Source organism: Hippoglossus stenolepis, chromosome 5 (genome assembly GCF_022539355.2).
Source record: "Hippoglossus stenolepis isolate QCI-W04-F060 chromosome 5, HSTE1.2, whole genome shotgun sequence".
Lineage (NCBI taxonomy): Eukaryota > Metazoa > Chordata > Actinopteri > Pleuronectiformes > Pleuronectidae > Hippoglossus > Hippoglossus stenolepis.
Genome location: NC_061487.1, coordinates 14125055 through 14150296, shown reverse-complemented (window position 1 = coordinate 14150296; position 25242 = coordinate 14125055). Strand labels below are relative to the sequence as shown.

Below are 25242 nucleotides of genomic sequence, written 5' to 3'. Positions count from 1 at the left end.
TATATTTTTTGATCAGCCAATTATAGCGACATTTAATGGAGGTGTGTTTGCCTGACAGTCTGTACACGGGACAAATTAAACACCATCTCTCGTTGTCATGACTACGTGTACTGTTTCAATGACAGCTAGAGAAAGACTTTGGTCGATGGACTGAATTTAAAGAGTTTGGTCGCAGTAGTTCGCTGTTAAACCCAATATGCAAAAATATGTCTCATAGAAACCAAGATAAATTCGGAGCAGTTTTACTTCAGGTAATGTTTCTAGTTTAGCTCAGCTCACAATTCTAACTTCCTTAGAGAATACACTTGCTTATTGGCCATTAGCTTAAGTTTGTTTGTTTGTTATACAATTAGCTTGGTTTGATGTCTGTTAATCTGACCACAGTGCTGAAATATATATATTGAAATATGTGCATATTGCATATATATGCTATTGTGTGTTAATATTTCTCTTAATGTTTAACCAATTGACAGATGTGTAGCTAAACTCCCAATATGCGAGAGTCAGCCCAAATTATGTTTGCGCTCATCACAAAACTGTATATTGCAGGTTCAAGATGATTTGAGACAACTGAGAGGTAATCTCGAGAAAATCAGTCTCAGTGAGAGAACAACACTGGACTTCCAAATCCTGGACGACGCCATTCGCAAGACAGAGAGCAGCATCAAGGTGATAATGGTTTATTCAGATTAAGCCCTGATAACAATGTAATGTGATAGACATCAGGTGAATGTGGCTGACCATCTCTATGTTCTTCAATTGTAAAAAAGAAACATGCAGAAGATTATCTGAAAACAGTGACTGAGCAGCTGCTGGTTCTTCCAAGCATTGAAGACATACACAAAAAGGCCGTGCAGATTCCCAAATGGTAAGTATTTGTATTTAAGTGGGGAACATCTCCTTAAGCAGGTTGAAGATACGTGAACAAATATTTGTACATCTGATGATGGATATTTTGATCCTGAAAGCAAGACTTTACACAGGAAACCTGATCTGGACAGTTTCCCAGATATGCCTCCACAAAGGGAAGACCTGCCAGGAGCATCTCAGAGGGAAAAGGTAGATCACTATTCACAATTAAATACGCTGTTTTTATTTGATAACATAATATTGTGTAAAAGTGAACAATATGACTCACAGAAATGTTAGACATCCATCTATTCTGTAGTATTACATGTTAAAATAAAAGTAGATAGAGCAGCACAGGAAAAAATAAAACACACGGACACTTTTCTATTTAGCAGAAATACTCAGTTTTCAGTTTATAAGGTACGCATGGCTAAAACTAATACAGTGTGCATTACAGCAGCCCCACAATAAATCCTATCTTCATGATAGTTATGTTCATTTTATACTGGAACTATTTTAGAGAGTTTTTGATTCTACTTTATTGTCATTTTGAAAGCTGGGGTTTGTTGTGCTGTTGAGTCATATTGTGTTATATTGGCAGGTCTTTCTATTATTTTGCCCATACCATTTATATTTATATATAGCTTAAATGAAAGAAGTATCTCTCTGTACTGTGCTGTACAGTCCAACAACACCACAAACTGCACCCCCCAAAATGACCATACAGTTGAATCAGCAACTCTCAATTTTAAGTAATCAGTAAAACCTAATGGTAACAAAGGACTATTGTATTAGACTGAATTCTCTTTCGCAAGTGATACCTTTAATGAGCTTCCAGGTGACTGAATATAAACATTTTAATATCTAATATAGCTGATTCTACAGTCTGTCTAATTATTATTATAAAAGTTTTTAAACTCATCCTCTACCCGTCTCATTCAGCACAAGTCAACGTTATCCATGCATTCGCTTTGCAATCCTGCTCACCCAAACAACAGAGCTATTATGTACCGGAAAAGTGGGACATCACTTCCCGATGTCCACAAGAGGAGCACTAATGTGGTGAGTTATGTCACAATAGGTAAATTTAGTTTTAATCATAAATAGGATGTATTTTATGCTTTCTATAGAAATAACTCACTACAGAAAGCTTTCATTAAGATTACATTGGTTTCTATCTTTAACCTGTATGTGTTTATTCTTGTATACACCTCTCAAAAGAGATCATGCTCTACAAAATCCCAATTTCCAAAATAGAGCATAGTTTGGGTCATCTGTATCATGATACGTATTGCTACACTTACTATGCTTATAATAATATAATATTATAATATTGTCTTGACTATAAGAACAGTGTGTGATCTGTTGATTTCATTGTGACTTGCTTTTTCCTCCAGGTGGGTTTAAAACGCAGGTCTGCAGTAGAGCAATTTACGCCCTATGTAGAATTGAGGTGATAGTGGATTATTTTGACATTATCATTAGTTATTATGTGCTGTGGATGGCAGTTAAGTCAACGACCTACTCAGTAGAATGTGAACTTTCTATTTGTGGAGAACACAGGCTACATCTGATATATTGGCCTTCTTACTTATGGAGCAGATATTCTCATCATACTTCACGTTTATCGCTAATAAAAGACACCGGTCAGTGCAAAAAAGCTCTTTTTTGTGCGGTGAGAAATAGACTCCTGTTGGATCTGTTGATGTTAATTGTAATATACAGCACATACGTCAGGAAAGACTTGATTAGGAAGTATTACAAGAGGTTCTGCTAGAGTTAAGATGGATTTTATATCATTGTTATTTTCCTTGATACTGTCACCTTTAATCCCCAGAATAGGGTTCATGCCGGAGTGAAGAATGATGGCACAGGTTTGCATTAAAAGATTCCTCAAGTCTCCTGCTCAGGGGGACACTGACACAAAGGTCACTTGCATTAGTGTTGACAGCCAACACTTGTCACCGAAAACAAATTAATCTTTGCAAAGGTCGGCATTAGTTTTAGATATATTTTACACACTTTCCTCTCCAATCTGTTTTTGGGAATCTATACCTGACATGAGAAATAGAGGCCAAGACTGTCACTCTGATATAGGAGAGGTAGAAGAACTGGCTGCAGAAAGCGGAAAGCAGCAGATTGCAGCACATCAGCATTCTTCTAAAGAAACAGGCGCCTGATTGCTGTGCTATGGGCTACTGGTTTACAGCTGTCTCAGGACAGAAGTGGGTACCTGGTCCAGCATGCCAATAAGACAGCCGTAGCTTCCCCAACTGCTAACCACTGGCTCTCTGCCTGCTGCCTCCTCCTGCATCTCAGGCCAGCTATTCTCTACTCCACACCCATGCCAGGGAATGAGCTTTTGCATTTTAGCAATTTTACAAAAGGTGCCACCTTTTCCCAACCCCATCTGAAACAGATGTGTGCCTTTGAGGGGAGATTTTCCCAGCACCTGGCTACTACCTGTGGTCTGTCAAAGAGCTCACTGGTCTGAGGAGAACGAAGGAGAGGACATTAGGTGACATGTCTGGAGGATCTTGGGTTTTATGAGTAATGATGGATGAAACATTGGATGAAACTCCTGTTATCTTAAATTAGGACATTCCATCTATCTTCAATTTTAAAATTCTGATACAGTACTGTGCATTGAATGTGTCAGCTACCAACAGAACTACTCTGAGTTATAGTATGTTAAGATCAGTTTTTAATCTTGAATACATGTGTTTGCATGATTGTTACAGGAAGTGGGTCACAGGACAGTTAATACATTTAAGAAATGTTTTTTCATAATTATGTATCAGGTCTCTCCTTCATACCCATTTTGCTAAATAATTTTTTCTCTTGCGTTGCTAAGCTGGCTTGACACTGATGAAAGTTACTCTCTGTACAAAAGTCACAGCACTTTTAATTGAAATGTCATCAAGCTTCGATCTTCTAATTGTTGCATTCACTGTGATGATGTTAAGGGCAAGCTTCTTTAACTTTTCAGGGACGAACCTGAATCTGGTAGCATTTCTTTGTCTTCATTTACATTGGGTGGAAAATCTCTGAGCTTATAAACATGTTCGGTTCAGGCAAAACATCCCAGAATGATCACTGGCCCTGCAGGGAGACTGAAGCCATGGCCAAGGGGCCATCACAACCTGGCCATACCTGAGGAAGCCACAGGGACACGTAAGCAGACATTTCACCTTCTCATCACCAGTCCCTCACCTCATGCAGACTGGATGTTCAGACTCGTTCTGTATCTTGTATTTTCTAATCTATCTCAGCCTAACCCAACCTTTATATAAAGAAGGACACATATTTAGAAAATTGCTTTTTTTACATTTATATTTTCTTCAGTGCCAGATACAAGTTTGCTCTGTATGTCGATCCAGCACAAGGCTGCTTCTCTTCACCCTAGACAGGAGCCATATTCTTGTAAGATAGGTCAGTGCTTTCTAAAGACTTTACATTTTTATGTGATAGTAAAATCTCCCAACTGTTGTGTTCATAAAATTAGGATAAATTATCCCAAATGTGTGGGATGGAAAGAAATGTTGTGGACTGGTTCATGTTTAATGCTCTGGTAAGAAGGAAGAAAAGCTCTGACTTTAGAAAAAAAGTCTGCCGTGTCTCATCCTCACATCCAATATTTTGACAGGATTTATTGCTACAACAATAACAGTTATGCACTTGCCCATCAGCATTGCTCTTCTGCCTTTTAAGCCCTTAGTTGTTAGTACGGCCTTGACCGCTTTAAATTGGACTGATGATTAATTACTTATACAGTTCAATTGAGCTTGTCCGTTTGTGACTTTAGGTCTGATGGGCTCAAAGTCTCTGTGTCATAAGCAGCTGAAATGGGAAAAAACACCTGGACACACCTGCGAAAAAACAGATAGCAAATGCACAACATTCTGGACCACCAGGACACCGCCTCCCTCCACATCCTCACAGAGCATGGAGCACAGGAGTATGATGCAAGCCGCCAACAATCTTATCAGTCAAAATCATCAGGTATGAATAATATTAAAATTCCTTTAACTGTATATTTAAAGTCTAGGTTGCCTCTCACTACTTTGACTGTGTTCTGCAGAATTTACCTGTGCCAGTTCCTGTAAATATCAGCAAATACCCCTTCGCCATCACAAAGGGGAGGATGGACCCATTGGCAGCGGATTTCTGTCTCTTCAGGCAGAGATTCAGCTCGTGTTGGAGCAGTGTGGTTTCTGCTCTGGAGGCCCTGGAGAAGCTGCTCAGGGACTTTGCTGTGCCTATGGCCAAAGTGAGTGGGGAGCGACTAGTGGAGTTCTCCCATGGTTGGGACAGTGGTTGGAGAACAGCCCGTCCAGTGATTGGCCTCGTCTCAGTGCTCGAAAACTGGGAGGAGGTGTTGGGTCTGGTATCACGCCCAGGTCAGCGCTTCAAGGGAGAAGGAGGCATCGAGGCGGCTGCCATCCACATCCAGTCCTGCTGGAGGCGCTGTGTGGCCCGGACAGCCTACCTGCGCCACTGCCGCCGCAAGTGGGCGGCGGGCACCATCTCCCTCTCATGGTTGACGCGCTCTCAGATGCGTCGTGTCAGGGAGGCCCTGCAGGCGCGGCGTCTCAGACAGCTGGAGAATTCTCGCAGCAGAGCGCAGGTGATGTTGCTTTTATCCAAATGCCTCTATTCTCTCTGCCGCTCCCTTACTTAATATTGCTCTCTCACCTTTTCTTCATGATTTCTAAATTAAATTAGATAAGACAAATCAGAAGATTCAAGGCAAATGATGAAGTTATCCACATGATGTTAAAATGTACATTGTGCTTCTGTGACTAAAGATTTAGATATAAGAGTTTTATTTATTTTCAAATTAAAAACTTTTACTGTTTTTATAATTCAGGGCAAAAATGATATGTTATTACATTTCATCTTGTTGGTATGAAGTTCTGTTTCCTATTTAGTTACAAACTCCAGTGATTTAATGAGGGCCAATCAAAATCTGTGTTATAAGTCTTTATTCTAGGACATTAAATAAAGACAGAAGGGAGGGAATGTCATGTCCATATGCATACAGTGTTATTAATCATTGTCATTTTATTTAGTACTCCCAGTTTGAGATTAATAGAGATACAAATAAAGATATAGAATTCAGCCAGGTTAATGAAAAACGTATCTACTAAAAAAAAAAAAAGCAAAAAGGAACAACAGCGAGAAACAGTGAGGCACATCAGCAGGACATGAGCGGAGACAAGTGAGACAGATGAGCAGTAGAGAACAGCAAAGAGATGGAGAGAGACGGATGAATAAAGTAACACTGCAGCCACGCTTCAAACAAAAGAAGACAAATGTAGAAACTGTGATTATGAGGGCGGTAGAACAAAGACAAAAAAGTTCCCAATCCATCCCAATGGCCTATTAAAATATAATCGCAGCAGTTAAATATATAATGACGTACAATAAATATTATAGCTAGTTTAAATAATTAAAGTTGTTTTGTTGCAGTGACAGTAGGTTTTAATTTGAAAACTGATTGTAAATGGAAATTCTTTTCTTTTTTCTTCAGCTCATGAAATCTTCATCAGTATGACAGCACATCTTTTCCACATGATTAACACTTAAAAAAAAAATTCCACTATAGATAAAATGTCTGGACTGTCATCTGTCTTGAACATCTTTTTTGTGCGCTGACACAATATTAATTAGTGCCTACAAGTTAATTTAGTTTTAACATCGCCGTGTGTGTATACATGCACTAAATGTATGTTCTCACTCAATAAACATTCATACCCTGTTAATTAAGCCTGATAATCTTCCCCTGGCAGTGGCATCATGTACCTTCCTTATTGAATTAATTGTGGGAAGATGTTTCTAAAGTAAACGCTCAATTTAATTAAGGTGGTATTTTATGCTTGGTTTGCTTCTGTTAGCCCAGAGAGAGATTGGCTTGATGTGTTTTAGCTATGCAGTGATGTGTGATGATTTGTGTGTGTGTGTGTGTGTATGTGTGTATGTGTGTTTGAGGCAGTCCCCTCTCTGATCACTCCTTTTTCTCCATCCACAGAATCTGGCAGCCAACTGGAAACACATCCAGTCCTCCAAGAGAACCATTATCCACATCCCTTCATTAGGTAGCTTTCTCTGCCTGCTGCACAGGCATACACACACACACACACACACGCGCGCGCAAACATGCGCACACACACACACACACACACACACACACACACACACACACACACACACACACGCATGCATAGCTGCAGTCATCCCATGTCTCACCACTCTGCTGCTCCAGTCTGTGGCCCTGGTGGAGTCACTCCGTCTCATTCAAATGACTCTCCACAGGAAAGCACTCACAGGATGATGACAGTCCCCATGCCAGGGAACTGAACAATTTAGTCTCAATCGCCATTTAATTTGCAGATTAAGCAAATGAAAAGCCATTTTGTTGAATATTTGCAAAAGGCACAAAGGTCTTATTTTATTGCACGGCGGAAAAAAAAGCACACACAAAAGAGGAAGAAGCTGCTATGTTTTTGCACAAGACACAGACTACGCTGTGTCCTTGTTCTAATTTTACCTCAGCTCTCACATTTCGACTGTAATCAGGCATGTGCATTGTAAATCATTGAGCGATTGTCTAAAATTATTAAGCCTAATTACTAGCAGATGGAATGCTTTATTTGCACTTGGGGTGGCTACACAGAGTGCTGTGTGAGCAAGGATAATTAGAAAGTTGAACCCCATTGTTGTTAATTAGCATGAATCCAATCATTTAATTACCTTGATTCAGCTGAGGATTCTCTCCCAGGCAGAAATCCAGACAGACATAGAATAGAATCCTGGAGGTGTCACTGGATGTAGCTCAGTGGTGGCTGGACATGGTGCAACAGGACTCCCAGCACACACCAGACTCTGCACCTGCTAGTTATTAAGCTAAATTAATCATCAGATCGCATTACTGTGTGATTAGACCTGACTACCTCATGCCCCAAATCTAGCAGCGCACACATCTGTGCGGAGCGACAGATTTTGAATCATTTATAGAAGACACAGATCTCTCTTTGAAAGCCTAGTGAGAGTTGGTGTGACCTTGTTTTGACAGGATACTCGCAGAGTCAGCGGCTGAACTTGAGGGAGTTTGACATCCTACAGAACATCCAGATAAACAGGCTGTGTGATATCAGAGGTAGGAGCTCCACCACTTTCCCCCGTAAGTTTCACCGTGAACATGTGATTAATGGCGTCCGCTTTGCACATTTTTAGACAAAAACGTGGAGGTGATCTACGTTTGCCCTCGGCATCTGGGGGAGGACATCTTGCACTATTACACCAGCCTCCTGGTGCGTGATGGAGCCACAGACGGGGCTGAAAGCAGAACTACTGAGGCCTCATCCTCCGTCAGACCCTTTATCATCCTCACACCTGAGGCTGTAGATTATTTCCCGGTAAGGTCAATCACATTCTCATTTTGTACATGTAAACTTGACAATGTGTGTTTTCAGCAGGATATCTCTGTGGAGAAATCAACAACATAGCGCTGTAGAGATGCAACATGGACCTGCAGTTTGTGAATCCTCCTCTAGAGGGTACTAGAGGAGATTGTTACTGTACTCTTACCCTGTAACAGTTTAATATTTTTATTTTCCCTTTACTACATACTACTACTTTGTTGTTTTAAAGTAAACACACTAGAGCTATATTAAGATTTACTTAATTAAATGGTCTCTTGCTGGTTCTCAGCATATAGTCAAATTCCATATTCCGTTCCATCAACTATTAATTCCAGGTTGCTGCTGTGATTTTGTTTTTAGAAATCCTGAACAGTTTTGGTCACCTTAATATAAAACAATCAAGGTGTTGTAAAAGTTTCTTTTGCATCCATCCATTCCATCCATCTTTTTACATCCATTTGCACCAGATTGAATGTGCAACATGACGTGGTCTTCTTTTCTTTCTATTGATTTTCCTGCTGTTTTGTTGTTAAAGTGTGCCAGACGTGTTGCTGAGATGAATCACTGCTACCCACGGCTGGCAGCGCATTCTGCCAGTGACAGAAGGGATAATTCCATGTGGATCAAATAAATACAGATGTGAAGTAATTAGTTGTATTCCCAAGGAGCTCATTGCTAGCGCACATTAAAGATGTGAAGGATAGGGGAGGCCTCCCACAGGCAGCTTTTATCAATTCAACCTGCTGGAATACAGGAGAGGTCAAAACCCTGCTGGCTATTACAATAATAGATCTGTTGTGTGTACACTGTGATAAATCAGGTCAAGAAACAACCCTTGGAAGACACGCTGAGAACCCGTAGCTCCTGCAGTAATCTTTCTCCCCTCTTCTCTTCCAGACCCGTAACATGTGCCTGTCCACGCTCCTAAAGTACAGTCCACGCACCCTAAAGCGCATAAGACACCTGATCCAGGGGAAGCAGGCCTATATTGTGGGCGGAGTGGCCCATGTGGATGACCTGGCAGTGGCTGATGAGCTGGGAGTGCCCATCCTGGGACCAGAACCAGCTATTGCACAGCTCTACAGCACCAAGTCTGGAGGGCGGAGGATCTTCAAGGGAGCAGAGGTCGATGTGCCCCCTGGTCAAGGAGACATCTACACACTAAACAAGGTCAGAGGTCAAAAACAGAAATGCATTCGCAGACCCCATAACAGCCTGAGGTCCTTCATCAGTAACCGATAACATGAAAGAACACATTTACATTTTTTTGATGTAACCTTTATTCGTAGTAAATCATATCAATTAATTTGTAACTCATATCTTTTTCTTTTGGTTTAGCTTCATGAAGCACTGACAGAGATTATGACTCAAAACTTGGGTGTGCAGCGCTGGCTCTTCAAGATAGACTCCGAGCACAGTGGCCGTGGTACAGCATACGGTGATGTGTGCCATCTGAGCTGCTACAGTTGGGCGCTGCAGGAGTACCGTCGTCATAGTGTCGAGCTGTGGAACACAAAATGGATTCAGGTAAAGATGCGACTTTGAGGATGGCGTCATTTCTCTCCTGAAGCACATTTTGTACAATTACTTTTGTTTTATTGAATTTGCATGAATTTTGGGGTATGCGCTTTTATTTTTTTATTCACCTCATTACCCGGTAAACTGATGAACAGGTTTTAGAAAACGCAATACAAATTATGTTTATTGCTCTTATTATTACGCTCATACCAATCAGGAATTGTCCATTTAAAGTACACATGGTAACAGCGAGATACTTAGCAGATAAAATTACAGCAACACCTCAAAGAAGGGTTAGATTCCCTTCTGTCACTGAATGATCAAAAGCACAGGTCACACCGGGGTCACAAAGATGCCATCATTTAGATTAGAGTCAAACGTGTTAAAGTAACAGTCACAATTCTAGTCCCTGTTGTACAGTATTTTGAGCATCGTCCCCAGAGCCGCAGAGCATTAAATCAATACATAAAATATCTGTTTATACACGCAGCCATTATCCATTCTCTGGGGCACACACATCAACTAGTGTCATTGTGGTTTGGAGAACAAAAGCCTGTACAATGGCACTAAAATCACCTGGAACTGACAATTAAATCGCAGTACAGACATTCTGCTCAACAGAGCATTTCTTGTGAATTTATTTGTCTGAAACAATTTTTTAGATTAATGTCACACAGACTTACGAATGTCTTGAAAGTATATTAAAGTGCAAATAACACCAAACACCTAACATCTTTAATTGTAGCTGGTGTTGACGCTTTGATTTGCTCTTCTAGTATTTTAATACATTGATCTTTCTGTTTGTCAGTAACACTCACTGGATGTGTCTCAGCCATTTGTAAAGACAACATTATAATACAAAAACGTTTTATAGACTTAATGTGACATTGTAGTTATTCTCTAAAATATAAAAATTTGCTTTCACCTCAAAAATGAATTCAGGTTCCATTTAGACCTATTCAAAACAAATAAATGTATTTAATCATTGGTAAACCATTCAATTAGTAGCGGTGCAATCTGTACACAGCTCCTGAGCCCCTGGCTCTTATTTCTCATATGCTTACATAGTAGCCTTTGATTTTCTGTCATGTGTTAATTACCGTATTTTGCCATTTAACTCGGAGCTTTGTGTAAACTAATTACAGGCTAATGATTGTGGGCTTGGAGCACAACGATTTTACTTTTTATTCCATTTGAAAGAACAGCAGTCATCTCAAAGCTTCTTATGGCTCACTCTGTTTTGTTCCTATTAGCTTGTTCTTTGACTCATAGTGTATGTGCAATGCGGGGCTGTAATTGTTGTGGCATCGGTGCTGTTAATTATGGCAGAGAGTGGCTGAGCCACAGCCAAGGTCCATAATGGTGGCGGAGGCAGCACAGCAAAGTAAATGGGGTTTGTTTCACCAGCTGGGGTCCCATGGAGAGGGAAGAGTGCCGAGGCCCCCAGTGTAGGCTGACAGCCTCGGGGCTTGAGGGCCATATGGACACAACACTTTAACTAGCCTTTATTCTACACCTTGCTCTTTTAATCAAAGCAAAGCACACATCCTGTGCTCCTGATTGCATGATGTTTTTGTTATGACATTGTTTTCCCCTAAAAATGTAGTAACCCCTTAAATGTCCGTCTGCTGTTGTATTAGTTTATATTGAAGATAGCAATTTGCCTCTATATGCTGAAAGATTACAGAGCAATGTTGGTGATTAGATTCGAACATATGAATATTTAATATCGGAGTATCTCCTCACAGCAGAAACTGTGGATGGATGTGTAAAGATGGCAGTATATTTTGAGATATAATGCTCATTAATGGAGCACTTTGTTGGAAAGAAGTAGACTTAATTGCGATCGCACTGACAGCCAGTGAATAGGATAGATATTCACAATGCTGAATATTTGCATGCATTTAAGAATTTGGTTAATAGATGTTTAAAGCTATGTTTATGGAAATGGTAGCAATTCAGTTAATTATTGATGAAATACAAATTATCAAATGAAGCATTTAAAATATTAATTCATAATTCTTCACGAAGATTATTGTTTACCATGAAATAAGTGATGATTAAATTTTATCTAATAAAAATTAGTTTCACAATTCAAAAGGATATCCCGTTCCATTAAAAAACACTGAGAGTGGATTAGAGCAGTACACTTGGCCTGAGCCTACACACACTGCATGCATATTTTTTTTAATTATTGCTTGTTCTGAAGGGCTCAGCATGAAGAAGCCCAACTCACAAGAAAACCATGTGGCCTTTCTGAATAGAACCAACAGTCAGATCCCTTCTGGCAACGCAAAAGAAAGCCTAAAAGGATACAAGAAGGAGGAGGAGGAGGGATCGCATCCACACTATAGCGGCTTACACGGAGGTCTGGAGACGTGTGTGTGCTCCTCTAAATATTGTGAGGCCTCCAGCACAATGTTGCAGCCCGCAGAAAGCCCCCGGGCCTCTTTTAGCATTTACACAGAGAGAGGTTAAAGACATGTAGATCTGCTCCCATGCAATGCCTGAAGGGGGCCATACACACACTTAAGCGCTCACACAGCTTGCATATGGATCATTAGGCACAAGAGGGTAAAAATTACACCTAATAGCGTCAACAGATGGAGTATTTCTTTTTGTCACGCTGTGTACAAACAGATCTTGAGCAACACCTTATTTAGGTTACGTTTGTCGTCGAAATGGGTCATTTGATAATCACTAGCACTGAAGAGGTAGAGGGACATTTGATACAGATGTTTTCTGTCTAAATATTGTGCAGCCTGTGCGTGCATGGAGAAGTTTAAATATGTAAGGATCTGCCTGAACACAATTAATGAGAATTTACCTTTTTTTTGTTTTTTTGTGGTGCACATTTTAGTGCAGTTGCTCGTCGGTTCCCTCTCAATTCGCTGGAAGTCATAAAAGCTTTGTGTGTAATGTTTAAACAGACAAAAGACTTCTGGCCCGTTCTGAGATTTTAACCAGATGAGGATAATGTGAGAACTAAATGTTTTATTTAATATTACACATCGAATTAGTCGTGACCTCAAGTAGTTTGAGGTTTGAAGCTCTGGTTTGTCAGTGTCACAGAAAATGAATCTTCATACAAAACGAATCAGATTATATCGCTCTATTCTCAGGATTCTCTCAGTTGTCTCGGTGTGTAATGGCAATCACAGAGGCAGGGGCAACATCTATTTCATTTATGACCAGATTGCTTGGTTTTATGTGGACACAAAGCAAAGCTGGAATCCTATCACAGGGCACTGTACGCAGTTTAAGTCCAAATAATTTATTGCAGAATACAGCTCTTTCTTTTCCCCCCTGTCCTGCTGCTTCTGTGAACTGCATAGGCAAAGTCCTGGGGTGAGCCTGCTCTTCCGTTGAAAATGACAACCGTTCCCTTACACTTTTTGCCGCACCATTGTGTGCTTTATGGTTTGTGTAGGGGGAATCACTGTGTAGCATTTGACCTCGCCTCTTACAGTACTTGAATATGATGATGGCTGTTACATGACTGGAATGTCAACAGCATAATCTCCGGTCCTGTCTCCAGTGAAGCCAGACAGCGTATACTCAAAACAAAGTGATGCTCTGGGTAGAACAGTGAGAGAACAAAGATAATATTTCCATTCAGAATTTAGTCAACTCTCCGACGGTTTTCGCATTTTATTGTGTATGACCAAACGGAATTCCTGTCTATTAGTCATACAAAGACATTATTGCATACAGAAGCCTGTATTTAGAAAACCTAGCATTTGTATCATAAGCATTTAGTTATAGATTTATAATACAACGATTAAATGACAACTAAAGGTTCTACATTGCCATTTTTCTTATTATTATTATTATATGAAAACACCTATGACAAAGATGGAAATAACTCAAGTACCGTGATAAAATCGGATTTCTTTTATTTAAAATTATTTCAGATTGTTGTCATTAAACCTAAAAGTGTCTGAGGAAAGGGTGCACTTGAGTCGCCGCACTGTTAAAGAGACGCCTAAAACAAAAGTAAGAAATTAACAGCGTAATTAAGTGGTGAAACCATTATGGCATTTCCTACTTACAGAAACAAGAGTGATATCGATCCCAGTCCAGCCCTGATTGATCCCCAGATAGATGGGGTTAGCTTAGGTATTCATCAGCTGCCCAGAGGAGAGAGTTGTTATTGAGGGCAGGTGCTGTCTCTGTGGCTGTAAGTTAAAGCCATTAGACTCCTGAGGCCTTCTGATAATAGGCTGTCACTCACAGGCCCTCGCGCAGTATCCGTCAGGCACTCGCACAGAAATTGAAGCAGCCACCAAAGGTCTCAAGGATAACAAGCAGTCACTGGAGTCATCCGGATAACACCGGAGCATTTCCAATAATACAGTCGACACAAAATAATGTAGCCAGGACTTCTTATTGACTCGTGTTTGATTCCACCAAACGTACATGATTTCCTGTATCACCAAATCCTTTTCAGTAGATTCCTGATGCACCGTGACTTTCTTTTGGCAGGAGTCTGTTCTGCTCAGATATTCAGATGAGATCCCAGAGTGGCTGACCCGTTTCGCCCGGCCCGCTAAAACCTCCCGCTATCCCAACTGGGCCTGCTTCCTTAAGACCTTCCTCAGGCAAGGTCAGATATCTATTGTCAGGCACTGGAAACTATTCACCTGCTAATACAGCCATTTGAATATGTTAACAGTTATTCCCCATTTCCTACCCAGTTCTCAGATGTTCATTATGTGATTTAATGTGATGTTATTTTAGTTGTTTGTTATACTGCGGGTAGGAGAGTTCCAGGAGCTGTATCATGGGTAACACTCTGCTCTCACTGTCTGTCCAGGCGGAGTGGTGGAGGCCTACCCCCCATCAGACAGTGTCACCTGTCTGACAGTAGATCTGCTACTGGAGCCTGGGGGCGAGGTGACCGCGTTGTCCTGTGGAGACCAGCTTCATGGCTCCTGTCAACTGGAAGCTATAGGTTGCACTGTTCCTCAGACCTCTGTGCACCCAGAGACCCTGCACTCCATCTGCACGCGCGTGGGCCGGGCCTGTCTGCAGCGCTGCATCGTGGGTCACGTCTCCGTGGACCTGGCTACGTTTCTGAACCACAACACCATGGAGCAGGAGGTGAGACACAGCGAGGGGCAAGACAAGGCCTTTAGCACATGCTTCCACGATAAATATGACCTGAGCTGTTGTAACACATGGTGTCAAAGCTCTCTATATCACCACGTTGGTGAAAGGGATCAATTTTTAGGCTGGAACAGGGATCCATATGGGAAGATAGGTGCCTCCCATTCTGCTCCCCAGGGAAGTGGAAAACAGGCAAGGCAAACAGTGGGCACAGGCACCACATGTGTGACAAGGCCATCTAATAAACTGTCAGGTCTTATTGTGTCAATACACTCATTCCGCCATTTAAGGCTTGCCCTTTAACCTTGCAACGCAGAGAATTTCAGAGGCACCTATCTTTTTCAGACAAAGGGTCATTCTAAAGTGATTTGGCAGCTCCACGGCGATGCCCTGTCAGTGTTTAACCCCTACCTGCTCGGTCTGCTGAAATGTTTCTCCTTGTTAGAGCAAAACGGCATCGGAGTCGTATCTCATTCGTCAGGATTACTTTTTGTGGAAACCTCCTTGATTTATGATATTGGAAAGGGACTGGTTTATGATGGTTTAAGCGCTGCTCCTAACATGTGGCTACATTGACTGTGTATTGATCCGGAGCTGTAAAATGAAATGCTCTCTTTACAATATGGTGTATAAAATACTAAACCTGTAAAACAGTGGAGAAAGCACTGGGGCTACTTTACAGTGTCACAAAGGGTATGAAAAACAACACAGAAATAGTGTCAATACAATTCCTGCTCAAAGAGTTTGGATTTCTTTTCTTTCATAAAAAAAAAATCCCCCAAATAACAAAACAGCATTTGTTTTATTCTGAACACTTCAATAAATCTCTGTTATTTGTATTTGTTTGCTCTTCACTGTTAAAGCTTTATTTATGTTTACAGTCATATTGTATTCCCAATAAAAAAGAGGGTAGACAGTAGCTAAGGGCACACTTGCCACTAGAGGGTAGTATCTTATGGATTAGATGTTAACAGTGTGAGTGAAGCAGTGTTCACACAATGTGAAACTTGAAATATCTTTCTAATGAACTTGATTCTAACACAGAACATTAACATTCTTGTTTACATTAAGATTTTGAATGCAGTAAATATATTTTTGTCAGAAGAATAGTCCTCATTTTGGCCATTTAGCTCACCATATTTAATTGATCATTTCAGGTATAAAAAAATGCACATAATATATATATATACATAACTGTATTTTTTTACCTTTCAGGATTTCATATGGTCAAACTAAATTGCCCTTCCTGTGACAAAGCTGTGACTCAAACAGACAATGTTGAGAAGATTCCTTTTTACTCTAACTGCTTAGAATGATATAATGACAGCCTTAAAATACATTTTGAGTTTCAATGTTGACCTGAAATTGAATGTGATTCACCGACAGTAGGATTAAGAATAGACGATAAACAGCATGTGCTTCAATGGAAGCAGGAATATTAAGGACAGATTCTTAACCATCTCCCCCACGCACACACAGCTCAGACAGAAGAGAGCCACATGGGCAAACCTGTCTGGATTTAAACATCAATTTAGATTCAAACCTGTTGCTAAAAGCTGCCTACTTTATTTGATGGGAGGAAGTGGGTCACATATGTTTGCCCTTGCAGTCATTCCTCACATTGTGGAATGGTGGGGCCCCAGCTGCAGCATCAGGGTTTTTAATGAAAATTCAAGGCAATAGAAAACAGGTGCAATCCAGGCTTACATTTCCCACTGCTTTGTTAAGAGCGACAATGGGACATTGGAGTATGATTTTTAGTGAGTCGAGTGAATGGCCCAGCGGAGTGTGTCCGTCACTCAGGCCCAGGTATCTGATGCATAGAGCCTCTACCCAGTGGTGGTAACTGCAGCCCTTACAGTAAAGGTGACCGAGTGTCGTACATACTGCTGAGCTGTTGCTCAAAATGAATGTACATGTGAATAGTTTATATCACTTTAGGTGATTATATTCAGTTTTATGGCATTCCTGTGCACAGTAGCTTAAATTCTATTTTAAAGCTTGTAAAAAATATTGAAGTTATAAAATTTACTGTGGACGAGATTATCAATTACTTCACATCAACGCATTATTTCTGTCCTATAAATCAGATTATGTGTCTAAAATTGTTGTAAAGTATTGAATTTTTTTTCACCTCTATGATATTGTAATATATAATTTAGAATATCTCCACAAGAGGTGTTGAGTATTTCTTTGTATGACACCCTGTTTAAAATTCACACATCATGTTTTGATTATTAATAGATTTAACTTGACCAAAAAATGTGCAACAATTATAATAATTGATTCATCATTTTTGATTATTTTGAAAGCAAATGATTGGATAAAACAAGACATTTGAAATCCTCGATTTGGAAAATGTGATTCTGTGTTTTCGGACTTTTTTAAGAAATATGAATTGAGAAATATCAATCAATTATGAACCTAATCATTACTTGCAACCCGACGACTATGACCTATGATTTGTTATGTCATTGAATTTAATAGAGAGTAAAATATAAAAGAGAAAGACTGTACGTGGTCAGATATCCATGTGTTAGTGGAGATAAAGTGCTCAGGTTACAGAGACTGCAGGGTTTCCGACAGGCAGCGATTTGCATTCAGTGGCAGCAGCGTTTACTTTGACAAATAGGAACAGCAAAAGGAGGCAGCCGACTGCCACTTAGTTATTAACAACTCCTTCACTCGTGATTTATTTGCTACTTTTGAAGAGAGGGCATAGCGATTAGGTTATTATTGGGGAAATTAGCCCTGTTTAAGCAGGAGGCTACGACCATACCTGACCCCTTAATATACTTATAATGACGCCATTTACCATACATATCTGAACATAGCTTCTCATCAGACCTGAGCCAAACAAAGTAGCCCAGGGCAGACTGAATCCAAATATGCAGGGAGGGATCTACTTTTGTGCACGTGTCACTCCACAGCTGAATTACCTATCTCTGTCGAGCACACGCCATTAACCGTGTTTTCCCTCTTCCCCTGCCTCTCAACATGGAGAAGATTGTGAGGATTAAAAGGTACTGACCCTTCTCTTTATAAGGACTGGTGGGTGAAATACTTTGAGGGTCCATTTTTGTGATTAAATTGGAATTATGCAGTTCACGGCGTCTGTTTTTCTCTGCTGTGACACCGAGTGCATGTTGTCTTCTTTTCAGGTGTGGGCTATTGATCTGGACCTCACATACAGTGACCAGCTGGCCATGACCCAGATGCTTCTGATGAGGACTGGAGGAACGTTGAATTGCCACACAGGCTGTTTAGAAGTGCCAGTCAGGGAGAAATACTGTGAAGACCAACCTGCAGCCAAAGTAACATTTTTCTATTTGTCTTAAACATCAGAATAAGGATTTTAAATGCTGAATTTGGATTTGTTTGCAGCGTTTTTTCTCAAATTGTTGTTAATTTATGCAGCCAGCCAGATAGAAACCTCTAAAGCGAGCTGATACTTTAGAGAATATTATTATACCACGAAGCGTCATCAAGTTCTGCTCCTCATTTTTGTTAAATACAACTAAATGCTGTAATTATGCACTGAGCTCAATTGGTGTTTAGGTGCTGAATTCATTATCATTTTGATAGATGAGCCTAAATAATCAACACATTAATAATTCATACCATTTCCATTATGCATGTGTATGCATGCTTGAACACCTCATCAACCTGGTGCCAGGCCTTAAACAATAGACGTCTTTTATTAGCAGTATGCCGGAGTTTACGCTTGTTAATCTGCGACTTGTATTATTTTATCAAACATTCATTTAGTTGGTGGCCTGGTGCTTCAGTGCAGCAGTTGAGCCACCGCGGTGGTTAATGGCTTTAGCAGTGGCCATCATTAGGGGCCTGCATATTACAAACACAATTAAATCCCTGTTGGACACTTTTATTGTTGTGTGAGAGTCCCGGGTTTGACAACTGCAAACACGCGGCCATCACAGCGAGTTATGGGCCATCTCCTGAGCTCACAGGGGCTTATGGCTGTGCTTTTTGTCTCCCAAAGGTGCCAGAGAGCCAGGAACATATTTATCCTCTTGAGCCCTGCCACTTACAAGTAATCAACCTCTCTAGTGTTACTTATGACACTCACATACCCAGAACCCGCTCTAATATGGTGATGGGTATTTTTGCCTTGAGTAGTTCTATTGTATCTAGAATTGAATGCAAACATTTCTAGTCCAAAAAGTGTATTTTCCTTGATTGCCGTCTCATCTTGTGTTTGACGTGTCTTCTAAGCATTAATTGTTCCTCCCCGCGGTTAATTAAGAAAGACCCAACAGTTTACTCCACGTGCCCGACACTCATCACATTCACTAATCACACACACAGTGACCCTTATGACTCATTTATGGGGTCTCTGCCCGTTAGATACACAACACCATACACATACGCTGAAGCTCCAAATATAAAAAATAAAATTATTTTCAGGTTCAGGCCAACGATAATACACGTGCCTTCTGTGTCTTCTTCTTTTACAGAGTCCTGTGGTGAATCGTTACGCAGTTCTCGGGAGCCACTTGTTTCACTCTAACCTTTCCATGTTGTACCACAATGTGTTCCTTATGATGTGCAAGGCTCATGGCATAAGATTTAACATGAAGGTAAAAACTGTCATGATTAACCTATTTAATGCTTATATCCTTCTTGTTAATTTTTTTTGCAACTGACCCGGTGATGATCGTAAAAAAAAAAAAAAACCCAAATGGCGATGCACGTCGAGCAAGAAAATATGTGACGCTCATAAACGCAAAATCCGGCGAACAAAAAAACCTTATTCTAACTAAAAACCACAGAAATATTTTATTGTGTAAAAATAGTCTGTGTAACCTATGGCCTTTGCAAAAATGGCACACCATGAAGTGAGCATGATTTGTTGCTGCACTTGGAGACAAATCTCACCATGGTGTCATGATATGGAAATTTTGCTGCTTGTAATTTATTTCGCATTTATTTCCGTTATTTGTTATTACAAAATATATCTTTTTAGCCTGGCGGGGGTTCTTTTATAGGGGAAACAGTGTCATGATAAGGGATTTACTTGAAACTGTTTGTGGTTCCTAAATTACAGAGGAAAGAAGGCACCGTCTTTGCTCTTTACGACAGCAGTGAGCGATGCAGGATTGGAATGATGTGAGTATTTCCTTTTGCATCATTATACTTGAATGAAAGCAAGGTCTCCCCGAAGAAGAAAATATCAAATGAAGGTTTCCAATCTCAGTATCTAAAAAGAGAAAAGCACAAGAGAAAAGGATTATGTGGGTTAAAGTCTTCTGCAGACTGAGAGCAAAGACAATTCTTTCAGGGGATTGAGATGCCACCTCCGGCTTTTCTAACTGTTGTTACAAACTCTACAAGTTGTTCAGCAGAGTGGGTTTTGAACATATTTATCACACAAATCCTTTAGCTTACACTGTGCTGTAACAGTTAATTCAAGCTGTGCTCATCCCCCTTAAGACTGACGATGTTGTCTGCCGAAAGTTTCATTTAACAACCCCCCTGTCAGATGAACAAGGTGATTGTTTCTTAGCTGGCAACGTGGGGATCATTAGTAAACTCGTTTGTTTGGGGTGTTGTTAATAGAACGGTCTCCGAGGATCTCCAGGGAGCTCTGGTGACCTTTGCTCGGAATCTGTCAGTCATTCATCAGGAAATATCATCTTCTAAGATGCAAGAAGAAACCAATTTCAAGGTACCACGTTAATGACTTAATGATTTCCTCTTCTCTACACCAGGAAACTTACATATTCAGCGAAGCTAAAGTCAGTTGGAATTCTTTTGTTGAGGAAAGTTTATTATGTAAAAAATATAGATGAAATGAAGGATGGTGCTCACAGTTCTTTGAATTCACTGTCTCTTTCTATTTGTACTTTGGAGGCTCTGATCAAGAACATAGAGGACGTGCTGCAGACGATTGTTCAGAACAAGCTGCGAGCGGTGAAGGATAAACCTGCTGCTTAGACGGCGGCTTCAAAGATAAGCTTGCATTGCCCATACCAAGCTAAGTCATTGTGTCTTTGCCAACTTTAATGCCACATTACACTGTGAATGTTTTGGCCCTGGAGATTTATCGATGTTGAGCAAACACAGATTGCAAAATAAATTGCTGAGAGACATTGTTAGAATCTGTCATATAAACAGTTTTTGTTATCTAGATCTACAGTCTGAATATACTGTCTGTTAATACTTGAAAACAAATATAATAAACTGTGCACTTAATAAATACCACTGAGGAATGAGAAGGCTTTGTTCAAGTACTCATAAAGTAACAGCAAAACAAGCAGTGTCATCTTGCACTGTACAGTATCTTGAGTTGTATATCTGCTGTGGACAGTTGAGAAAGTGATCAGATTTTGAAATGTCTTCTTTTGTAGGTTGACTATATTTATTTAATTTCTTCTGTAACACAGTTTGTAGTGGAATATATCATTATTTAAAAAAATATAAAGGATTGTGTTAACCAGCTTGTGTTTTAGCCTGTTCATAAGTCATCATGTTTTGTAATTGCTGTGTGGCTCCTTGCTTTGTGTACATCAGCACATATTATTCACTAATGTCAAGATTAAACGTGAATATTTGACAATAAATCTACATGTGTGGTATAACATTTGCAGCAGGTGTGTACATGTTCTTTTACTTGATCCAGGGTCAGGTGAAGTGGCAGGGTTCAGTTAGCACAGAAAGGTACTGGCTGTGACTTCACCGATCCCCCGCCATCTCTACATCCAGAGGAAAACCATAGGAGCTGGAAATGAAACATTTGTCAAGATAATTATGAACTAATATTTATTATTTTCAATAACTAGGCCATGCGTTTGAATACTGTCTGACTAACCCTTTGTTTGCCTTCTGTCGCACATATTCAGTGTTGACTCTGGCTGACATGAAGAAACGTTGCTTTACAACTCAGAATGGAAATAATTCACCAACCGCTGCAGTGTCTCTCAGGGGATCTAGTTTGCACTTTGAGGAGGATGTGCTGGTGGTGTTCACACATTTCTGCCATGATTGAAGTTTTTTCTTTAAGAGATTTAAATATTGTCTGTCTCGATGTATGTTAGTCTCTGACAAAGTTGTTTATCATATTTTTTATCAATTGTAAAAGCTAAAGGAAATTCCAGACAGCAAATTAAAAAACCCAAAATGTAATAATCAGCAACATGCTATTCAAACATTTAAATGATGGCAGCGGATCTGTGTGTATTATAGGATTGTCTGGTCTGGAGTAAACAGTAGTCTGAGCACATGGAGAACATCCGGTCTCTGAACAGGTGAGTTCTTATTTCTATACAGTCTCTGGTCCTTATGCATGTAGGTGATAGTTGTTGTTTCTGCTGAGCAGGAACAGCGGCGCAGCGCTGCGTTTCCAGTCGGATGACTTTGGAAGGAGTACCAGGTCAGCTCATGCAGTGCTGCAGAGAAGCAGCTCTGTTCTACTGTCTGCTGGTTTAAATCATGTTAGGATTCATAGTGTGTGTGTCCGGACAGGTAGCTCTGTGCACGGGGGTGTTGTCGCTAGCTTTAGCCAAGCTCACGAGCACGGGCTGTGTTGTTTGCTAACATTAGCCCACGCTTGTTTCCCATGTAAACAGACCGGTGAGCAGCAGCACGCTCCTTCCTCCTCTGCTCTCAAGGACGTGTGTTGTGCATCAGCTGACTTCAGGTTTTCTGTGCATTTACTCTATGGCTTCCCAGGGAGTCGCTCACAGGCGGTGCAGGTGGTGAATGACGCAGCCTTCCGCACGAGTCATGACGGACTTCTTGAGGACGGCGCACCGCCTCTTTCTGAAGCTCGCCCTGTTCCCGAGCTCTCTCTGCAGGACGGGCCCGCGGCCGAGCGCCTCCGAGGTGCTGACCTGCCACCTGCTGCAGCGCCGCCTCCCGCCGTGGACCTCGTTCTGTGTCCGCTACAGCTCGGTCCACAACGACCAGTTCGGTCTGTCCAACTTCAACTGGCCAGTGCAGGGGTCCAACTACCAGATCCTGAGGACAGGCTGCTTCCCCTTCATCAAGTATCACTGCAGCAAAGCACCTGCACAGAACCTGGACTTTGAGGACAGGTTTTTCACCGCGCTGAAAGTGATTAATCTGGGTCAGTGAATGCATCTGCTGCCCCTCGTCACTCATTTCAGTATATTCCTGCACTGCAGACTTCCCACACTCACTGTGCACCTTGTTCTTGCAGGGATCCCTTGTTTGGCCTATGGCATCGGCTGCTGGATGGTAGTGGGAGCTTCAGAAACAGTGCAGACCAGTGTCGGACCTGTCACAGTCTATTTCGCCTACAAAGAAGACGAAGGCTCACAATATTAAACCGAGAACTTTTTTTTTTTGAATCGTGAGATCATATGTTATATATTTAGTTGCTGTATTTACAGCATTTCCTCAGGTGGTGTTTTCGGGCATCCGCTGTCACAAGTCTTCTCATTGTGTGAGAGCACAGGTTCAGTTGTGTTTTAATTATTAAAGATTTAAGGTTGTAAAGGAGGGAGTCACTTATGCATGTTATTGCACTGACATATAACACGGGCAGTGTTGATTCAGAAAGCTGACTGCATTTACTTTACATTAATATTTAATGTAAAGTTCAGGAATTCTAATTAGACTGTTGGACACAATGTCTTTACTGACCTACACGTTTCATTTACTGCCTGCTGTTAATGTGGGTGTGTACACTCTGTATTAAAGAAATTACTTACAATACTTATGTGTTGTAAGTAATTTGTGCAACAAATATTAAAGTACCAAATGGCAGCACAGGGAATTTTGACGACAATGGGGACTTAAAATGATCAAGATCAACTAAAAAAAAAATGATAAGATGGTTCTCGCTTTGAAATGAATATCGAGTTGCATAATTTATTTGTAATTACCATGCCCTTTGCTTTAGTATCTGTGACAAACACAGGAATGTAAATGACTGCAGCTCATTTATTTAAAGGTGAATTAGTGATCACTCTCCATGCAACAGATAGTCAATAGTGTTAGAGAAAAAACCGGTGACAAGACAGGTCTGATAAAATAGGTTTTAATTACCAAAGTGTGGCCTTTCTATAGAGACATCTACATCCCTTCCTTCAGGCCCTCTCTGGCCTTTGATTTCTGGTAATGTGCTTTGCTGACGGGGCACACTTACCTCCGCCGCAGAGTCCTGCTCCCTCCGAGAGGCAGGTTGACAAACTGCCATATTGATTTCTTCACCCCTCAGCATCTCCTACTAATAGCGTTTATCAGCGACCTCAGTTTTCTGGCCTTGGCCTCTTCGTTTTCAGCAACAAAGAAACCAAGCGAACAATTTCTTGTTCTACATGTAAATCAATGCACCTTTTGACCTTCTCTGCTCTTAAAGGTTATGGGATCCACCTATTGGCTCCTGATGGTGTACAGCGTCTTCACGGGTGACGTCCTATGCACAAGCATTTACATTTAAATTATATTAATAACCGTGCAGCTCCTGAAAAAATCCTATCCCCTTATGAAACCACATTTAAATTGGTTTCATAAGGGGATAGGATCTAGATTTTTATTTGCAACAAATGCCCAAACTCATAAATATCAGTCTCCTTAATATACTGGATGTTTTTTATCACGATCCCTGAGTTAGTCGTGTGAAATTTTGGAAATGTAATGGGTTCTCTCTTGGCGCATGTCCCATCCCGCCACCAAGTTTCTTGGAAATCCGATCAGAAGTTTTTTGATAAATCCTGCTGACAATCAAACAAAAAACATGGACAGGGCTGAAACCATAACATTCTCAACGGAGGTTATAAAAGAATATCAATAAAGGTGAAATTTTCCTTCCTCAATCGGAGGCTGCGTACATTTGTAGGCCTAACGAGAAGGCTTATTGGCTTAGCCCTTTAATTAACAAATCATTTATCCAACAGTTGTTTAAGGCTCCTGAATGTGCAGTAATTTGTACATCTCTTCAGTTACCTTCCAGAAAAACCCCAGGTTTTTATTGCTAACAATGCAAACCTTTGCCATTAGCACCAAATTTCGAAACCTCATGCAGAATTCATCTGCGAAATCCCGTTAAACAGCCTGATGACACCACACTATCTCGTAATCATGCTAATTGCCTTGAACGAGGAACATTTAGACACACTTATGGAAATCTGATCCATAGTATCAGGCTGCACTTAAATCCCCCTCCTTTCATTTCCAACCTTTCAGCAGGACTGACAGTGTGCATGGGGAATGCTCAGGCAACCATGTCTTAATTACTCATTGACCCTTTGACCCACGAGATGCATTGATACCACCGTATACAGCCAGACCCACAATTGCATGGGGTTGCGGCGGACTGCAGCTTAGTGTGTGGCTTTTACCGGGTGATGGGAGT

General features: G+C 40.7%; 2 protein-coding genes across 5 annotated transcripts; both read left to right on the top strand.

Moving 5' to 3' along the window:
• The first annotated feature begins 143 nt into the window (after positions 1-143).
• iqch (IQ motif containing H) lies at positions 144-21311 on the top strand. The gene is made up of 18 exons (XM_047339786.1): positions 144-251; positions 550-669; positions 771-868; positions 984-1059; positions 1792-1911; positions 4931-5476; positions 6881-6947; positions 7925-8008; positions 8086-8267; positions 9171-9443; positions 9612-9800; positions 14277-14397; positions 14608-14894; positions 18062-18214; positions 19379-19501; positions 19969-20030; positions 20481-20589; positions 20775-21311. Exons 1-18 carry the CDS (start codon positions 207-209, stop codon positions 20856-20858), a joined length of 2739 nt encoding a protein of 912 aa, XP_047195742.1. The 5' UTR covers positions 144-206; the 3' UTR covers positions 20859-21311.
• A 778-nt stretch (positions 21312-22089) lies between these two features.
• c5h15orf61 (chromosome 5 C15orf61 homolog) lies at positions 22090-23384 on the top strand. 4 transcript variants are annotated; one of them, XM_035157756.2, is made up of 3 exons: positions 22090-22168; positions 22593-22989; positions 23083-23384. In XM_035157756.2, exons 2-3 carry the CDS (start codon positions 22623-22625, stop codon positions 23208-23210), a joined length of 495 nt encoding a protein of 164 aa, XP_035013647.1. In that variant the 5' UTR covers positions 22090-22168; positions 22593-22622; the 3' UTR covers positions 23211-23384. The 4 variants fall into 4 exon arrangements, with proteins under 4 accessions (XP_035013647.1, XP_035013646.1, XP_035013644.1 ...); XM_035157755.2 differs by lacking the exon at positions 22090-22168 and adding an exon at positions 22176-22293; XM_035157754.2 differs by lacking the exon at positions 22090-22168 and adding an exon at positions 22256-22493.
• Positions 23385-25242: the final 1858 nt, after the last annotated feature.

Coding starts and splice junctions, on each gene's coding strand:
- iqch (XM_047339786.1), top strand. CDS start 207: ATGTCTCATAGAAACCAAGATAAATTCGGAGCAGTTTTACTTCAG. Junction 252..549: donor TCGGAGCAGTTTTACTTCAG/GTAATGTTTCTA, acceptor TGTATATTGCAG/GTTCAAGATGATTTGAGACA. Junction 9,444..9,611: donor ACATCTACACACTAAACAAG/GTCAGAGGTCAA, acceptor CTTTTGGTTTAG/CTTCATGAAGCACTGACAGA.
- c5h15orf61 (XM_035157756.2), top strand. CDS start 22,623: ATGACGCAGCCTTCCGCACGAGTCATGACGGACTTCTTGAGGACGGCG. Junction 22,990..23,082: donor GCTGAAAGTGATTAATCTGG/GTCAGTGAATGC, acceptor TTGTTCTTGCAG/GGATCCCTTGTTTGGCCTAT.